Source organism: Cylas formicarius, unplaced genomic scaffold (assembly GCF_029955315.1).
Source record: "Cylas formicarius isolate icCylForm1 unplaced genomic scaffold, icCylForm1.1 PGA_scaffold_6__28_contigs__length_40554024, whole genome shotgun sequence".
Lineage (NCBI taxonomy): Eukaryota > Metazoa > Arthropoda > Insecta > Coleoptera > Brentidae > Cylas > Cylas formicarius.
Genome location: NW_026844347.1, coordinates 7016924 through 7024208, shown reverse-complemented (window position 1 = coordinate 7024208; position 7285 = coordinate 7016924). Strand labels below are relative to the sequence as shown.

General features: G+C 34.4%; 1 protein-coding gene across 9 annotated transcripts in view; it reads right to left on the bottom strand.

Annotated features, from left to right (window-relative positions):
• Positions 1 to 413: 413 nt before the first annotated feature.
• The window catches only part of LOC132702944 (sodium- and chloride-dependent GABA transporter ine-like), a 33391-nt gene continuing 26519 nt past the window's right edge, over positions 414 to 7285 (bottom strand). For all 9 annotated transcript variants that reach the window (XM_060671857.1, XM_060671854.1, XM_060671859.1 and 6 more), the window contains 4 exons: positions 5721 to 5833; positions 5519 to 5659; positions 3478 to 3855; positions 414 to 834 (listed from right to left, as the gene is read on the bottom strand). In XM_060671857.1, the coding sequence (XP_060527840.1) occupies positions 514 to 834; positions 3478 to 3855; positions 5519 to 5659; positions 5721 to 5833 (953 nt within the window). In that variant the 3' untranslated portion in view covers positions 414 to 513. The remainder of the gene's footprint in view (positions 835 to 3477; positions 3856 to 5518; positions 5660 to 5720; positions 5834 to 7285) is intronic.

The window sequence follows — 7285 nt, the reverse complement described above, 5'->3', positions numbered from 1 at the left end:
CTTTATTTTTAAAGAAATCCTTAATAGCCCTTGTTGATATTTGTTATCAAAAATTAGTCCTAAATAGCCATGCATATTTTTGCAAGGTTTTGAAACAAATACCGCAAATACTTTTTGAATTTTGTTTAGTTTTTGAAAGAAATAAGTAAAACTGCAGCAATGCCAGGGTAGTTTTACCAAAAAATATCAGCGAGCTATGTTTAAACAGTAAAATAACGCTTGTGTTACTATATATTTAACAAAATAAATAAATAAAAGGTAATTGAGCATTTAGTGTAAAATTGTCGTAATAGCTGCTGGCATAATATACTCAATAACATTAGCTGCAAAATTACCACCTTGGATTTTTCAATACACGTCACGTTTGGTTAAAGGTTATGGTCTAATTTAAACAAAGTCTTCGAAAACTTGTATTTATTATTTAGAACTACAAAACGCCTAAATCTCTAGTCTTCGGTTACATTACGTCGGCAACCTACAAGGTGCTGAAAAATAATGTTTCGACACTCGAGTTCACTTAACACCAGAATGGTGATTGGAATGGTAATTACTCGGCCGATTATTTACGTTGTCGTATTCACTGACATCATCCGAAACGCCGGATACGGCATTGGGATTTCCGCTTCCGTTATCTCTGTTATTCGTAACGATGTCTGTCTGCCCTAAAGCGGTATACATAGTGCTTTGGAGGTTTCTATCGTCTCTAAGATCCGCCGGACCTTGCATTACCAACATAGGGTTGCAGTCTTCCTCTTTCAGTGCACAGTCGCAGTCCGATTCGCAACCTTTGGGGCACTTATCGTCCAGGTCGGATTTCAACGAGTTTTTTAATTTCTGGAAGGCAAAGGAATGATTTCTGGTTGCCGATCGATTAAGATTTAAAGCTAATTAAACAGTACAAAACTACAAAATGAACAAATGTGCTGTTTGTGTAATATAGGTAATTTGAATGTTTAATGAAAGGATAGAATTAGACTTTTTGTTGTAAATTTTAATAACATATCATGCCGAAATCAGATTGAATTAAAAACATTGATCCATGCCTATTTCAGAGAAATTAAATTGAAAATTCCACCCAGTTCCATTTGATTTCGGTGTCAAGCGTAGATAAATTTTGTGCAATAATAGTATATTACGGGACAAGTTGTTAAATGGCGTTTAAGTCACGAGTTTATCTGGCAGGAGTGGAGCGAGTTCGTAATAAACGTAAAATAGCCATTTAGATACCGATCTAGCGTGGGGAAAGTGTCATTTTACGACGTCAGTTTCGTTACCCACGGCTGCCAGGCACTTTTACAGAATATTACCACACGGGTTTGAGAGCAATTTTCTGAAATATTACCCGCGACTTGAATTTTAACGTTTGTCAATTCTGGCGGTCATGTCAGTAAATGTATTTGTGCAAAAATGTACCCAAAAATGGATGTAGAAAAAGTAGAGTACACAACACGTTTGGTAAACTTTTTGCGGCACCTGTTGGATAAAACTTGTTATTATTTATAATTTATTATTAAACTGAGACTTATTAAATTAAAAATTTCACGATAGTTATTTATTACCATATAAGTGATTATACAAAACATGATTTTTCTAAACGAATTTGCTTCTTGTGTATGTTGTAATAATAATAATAATAATAATAAATCCAATTTTTAAATTCAAAGCCAAAGGAACTTGTATATTTTTGAATTCAGAATACCAGAATATTCATGGAAAACGTCTTTTAAAATTTGAAAATAGCAAAATTGCAAAGATTCAGTTTCGAGAGAGACAATTTAAATGATTCTTGGCTATTAACGAACTAAACCCCCTTTATATCCCAAATGAATTCTTAAAAGTATCCATAACCTTATATTTTTTAATTCAGAATACAAAGATCTGTTCAGGGAGCTCTAAAAATCTACAGTGGTTCATATACATACCAACATGCCGTTGTATCTCTGAGATTTAACAGGCATCATCGTGCTCAATCATGGATTCGGCTTCCTCGTCCAAATTTACATAGAAAACATAGTAAACCTTTTGTTTACAGATTTTTGACATAAAATCTAGTTTCACTGATAAGCGAGGTATAGTCTGTCTCAAGCTTCAGCGTGCTCTCTTTTGCCCGCAATTATGGAAGTTACCTCTGTCGACGGCAATAAAACTCGGGTTCCGTAGGTAGTATAAGACAGAACATTTGGGACGGACTCTCAAAGGTTTTGGTAATATGTTTTTTTGTCTATTTAAGTGGGTATAATCTAATTAAACTACACTAAGAAAAACAATGACAATAAATATATACAATAAAATCATAGCTAGGAATATCTATACATAATTACATTTTATTTTTAAATGTTTAAATCTAACATTCTCTCTAAATATCTAATGTCTAAATATTCCTGGATTTCAGTTTTTGAACTCGATGAGACTGGCGCTTTGCGTAGCAGACGGCTGTGGTAGCTTGCCTTATCCATGATAATAACACTGTTATTGGAAATATTTTTGAAAAGATTGTTTTGATCCCAATTTTTAAAAAGTTCGGCACTTATAACATTATGACAATCAGAGCTAGAATCCTTAATGTTCAGATAACAGCAAGCAGTTTAGAGGTGCTTTTATCTAACAGTTTTGAGTGGAGTCAACCCATCCTTTGGATACAGTGCCGTGTGTATCGAACCAGGTTTCATCAAGGTAAATTATAGATCTGTTGTGCATAATCTATGTGATTCCAGTACTACTTGCCGTTTGTCCATTTTGCGGAACTTAAATAACATTTTACAAACAATTTTATCAAGGATGGCACGGGTTATATTTATATTGCTTTCATCTTCTTCTAGCTTCTTTTTTAGTTTATCCAAAGTTGAAACAACTTCGCTTTGATACGCACTATATTTTCTTTCTTATTATGTCCTGATCACTACTGTGTATACGGTGAGTTTGAAAATCACTACGTTTATTCATTTTCTTCAATTCCCCACTATTAATAATATCCCTTATCGACTATATATGCGTATTTGTAAGTAGACAGGTTTTTTAAAGCTTCTTGTTGAAGTCCTCTACTGATTAAAGTTTCATACACATTTTTCACAACCTGTTTTGCATCAAGCGACAATTGTTTTTTTTCCAAACGCACAGTGAAAACGATTATTCAACACTGCCACAAATAGCCAACACTCAAGAAATATACCAGAAATAAACAAATATACCTGTAGGGTCCACCCCTGCCTTGTCACTCAAGTAAGAATACATTTTTTGTTAATGGCTTTACCCAATAACAATAGGTGATAACATCGCTAAAGTTTTGATTGGGGAGGGTCCTTCGAAAGTCAACACGAAGAAGAATGAGACAGACTATACGTCGTAAAAGTATCAACAATAGGTCACCACAGTATAGTTTCTAGATTCCCTTCCCCTTTTAAATCGCTCAGTATCGTGCATTACTTTAAGCTCTATCATCTACGATCCAATAATTCGATTTTGATTTCGAAAACTTACCACTAAAAACGTGGACCCGGGAGACCTAACAAATATCACAATCATGTATGCGGGTATGCACAATATCGACAACGAAGCTATGATCCATCCGATCGCTATAGCCCATCCGGGATAATGATAGTTTCCATTATTGTAAGTCGGTGGTTCGTAATCAATGATCAAGAAGACCCAGAGCGCAAAAATCATTAGCGGCGTTATCACCAACCAGCAGATCTTGAGGAACCAGCCGGGATGTCTGCCCGTCATGGTTTTGACGTTCCTGCACAGCCTGAACGTGCCGTAGAACCACGTTATTGCTACGCATTCGAAGAACGCCAGATACATGATGGATATCGAGGCCGCGTAATGATCTATCAATTGGAAAAAATATATACCGCCCTGAAAATGAGGGAGACATTAATACCTAACAAGCCTTTTTATGCAGCTGTAAATAAATGAAAGGAAATGAAGTTTTTCCTAACCTCAAAAACTACTAACGATCAGCTACGTAAAGAAACCAGGCCAATACATTTTAAAAATAGTGGGTCACGCTATAACAGCATATTCTAAGTCATACTTTTCTAAGACTTACCACTTTAAAATAAAAAATAAAATCGAAAGCAATGGATAAAGTGAGAAAATAGTTTATTGGATACAAAAAATTTAGACGGCTGCCGCTTTGTAAGGCATTTCTTATTACTGCTCAGTTAATTTGAGTACAAAATACGACTAATTTAATCAAAAATTTGTTATCTATTCCTTTGATTGTTCAATAATAAGAGTCACTAATACAGAAATAGCTGATAGACATTTTATATATAGAGGCGTAGAAACGGAAGTTCCTTGGAAGCTTGTCGTCTTTATACTCGAGCGTATCCTAATCGCAGGCCTCATCAGATCTTATTTACCATGCCACATGAATCAAGAAGTTTGGAAAAAAGGAGTTTTGATGGCGACGGATACCGTGAAGTTCGAACACCTGGATTAGAAGTTGTTGTGCTAAATATGATTCAAAATTACCAGGAAAACAACAGTTATATCCATAGCATGCACCAAGGGTTCAAGTTCTGTTACCATGATATTAAGATTTTTTCCTAATGGTTTCTCCGAATGAATACCCATGATCCTTTTTTACATTCAAAAATTCTCTTTTCGGATCAATATCAGTTTATCGCTAAGGTTTGGTTAGGAATTATCCATAATCATTTAATTCATCCACATTTTCTTCCTTTAACTCATTAAATGGTAAGGCGTATTTTAGTTTTATTCAAGATTAATTACGTCCTATGATAGAAAATGTATAATTAATTACAACAAACATGTATTATAAGCATGATGCTGCCACGGCATATTTCAGCCTAAACGTACGACAGTTTGTAAATCGAATGTTTGATAACTGCTGGATGGGAAAAGGTGCGCTTTATCATTGGCCGTCTCGGTCCCCAGGATTAAATCTTTTTTATTGTATCTGAAGTATACATCACTACAATACAGGATGTCGAAGATCTAAGAAATCGGATAATTGCGTATTGTAATGTCATAAGAAAAAATTCAACATATTGGGAAATCAATGATGCATAGGATAAATGCATGTATTATATCGCATTTTCAACACATATTATATAAATGGAGTTTTTGTTTTTTCTTAGATATCTTGATTGTAAGTTTTTTGACAGGAGACTAAAAAGTTTCTAAATAAAGCATAAACAGTCCGTAAGTTTTTCCTTAATTTTACTTCAGAAGAATGATGGGCATGATTTAATTCAATTCAAGAAAGTGTGTTTTTATAATGGCAATACTTAAAATAAATACCTAAATAAATAATAAGTAATAAAATAATAAACACCATCCATTTTTAAAAATTAAAAAAAAATAGAAAAAGTGTGTCTTTATAATAGTAATACCTAAAATAAATACTTAAATAAATAATAAATAATGGATTAATAAAAAAAACATTATGTGGTTGGCTTTAGACAGGAAACTAGCCCCTTAAGTTTTTCGCTTTTTTTTTAAAGAACCTGAATAACAATGCGTCTTCGATGATCCAAATCAAGACACTTACTTGCGTGACATTCGGAATCCCGCACAAGAACGAAATGAAGCATATGATGAGCGCAAGCACTTCGTGGCACATCAAGTTTCGTTTAATCCACGCCGGAAAACCATCTTGAATCGACGTCAGCACAACTTCGACGATCGCGAACTACAAAAATCTGAATCAGATGGTAATCTAACAGGATCACTTTTACGAAATTCGTTATTACTTGACTGTTCAAGGCGAGGCAGATCAACATGAAGAAGAAAAACACTGCCCAGAGTTGCGAAGAAGGCATTTTTGCCATCGTCTGGGGATAGACCACGAAAATCAACCCGGGACCTGTAAGACAGAAATATAGATAAATCGATTTGTTTCACTTTAAATAATATCAACAAGAAGTACCTTATTAGCTCGTCGAAGAAAGATAAAAAAATTCCAGGGCGATCCGTAATGGTGGTCATAGAATAACCGTAGATTGTAGAAATTGACTTTATTATTATTATTTATTATTACTAAATTTGGAATGAAAGCTTTTGTGGGTGTAAGAAATCTGAATCTGAACTTTTGCTTTGTTTTTTAATCCGAGTATGCGTTGATGGTTTAAAAAATATGTAACTACTAAAGGCTTTAGGCACCCAGCTTCCTTAATTATATTTTATTGCGGTATGGTAAGAAGAATTCTGGAGTATTCGTCAACAGTTCTGAGTCCACAATTACGTGGTTCGAACCAAGAGTGTCCAAGTAAAATTTATTATTGCCCTTTTTCTTTCAGTAGACCAAGATACTATCACTGTTATAATGAGAATTTTCACTATTATCGCTTACAATCACTGAAACCGGAAGGCAGTGTTTTAACATTTTCTTTATTTATTAGATGGTAATAGTATATTATGCAACAAGTGCGGTAAACGGCATTTGATCACGAGCGGATCTGGTGTTTAATAAACGAGTGGCTTAAAAAGTTTACTATACTTTTTCTACGACAGTTTTTGGGTACATTTTCGCAAAACAACACGAATACATTCACTGACATGACCGTCAGAATTGACAAACGTTAAAATTTAAGGCGTGGGAAATATCTCCGAAAACATCCGATTACTCCCAAACCCGTGCTGTAAAATCCCGGAAATGTCCGAAGTGGCTCGGATCCGTGGGAACTGACGTGGTAAAGTGACGCTTCCCGCACGCTAGATCGGTGTGTAATTAGGCATTTTACAGACGGGAACAGAAAAATAATTTTATCGATTCGGAGTTTTGTGTGAACTACATTCTTATTAATGCTAGCTCTCATATCCTTCGGAACAGATCAATTTTCAGTGTCTCAGCTTTCACAACTAGTAACTTTTCTAACTCTCCTTATATACGCCGCATGAGATTATATGAAAATATTGTCAAAGATAATTTTTGACTTTAAAAAACAGAATTTCTATTACATTTCATTGAGATTCCTCATAGCGTATTCATCGGCTTTGTTATTAGGCCTTGGCGTTATTTTTTATATCAGCGATACTTTTGTATGTTAAGAATTATTTTGCGTGCTTCTATCGAATTTGGTAATTATTCTTATTATTTATAATACGTGCAAGTAATGCTTAAAAAATCTTAGGTACAATAAAAACACAGGTTACTAAATGTGCTTAACAGACTGCTTTTTTATAACACCATATTGTACTCAACTCTATTGGGTTTTGAAGATGCTGTAGAGTCGACGAAGTAACTTGAACCAACATGTCTATTGTGACACTAAGGTATGTGACAAACGTACACTTAAAAATTGTGAAGACGTCATGA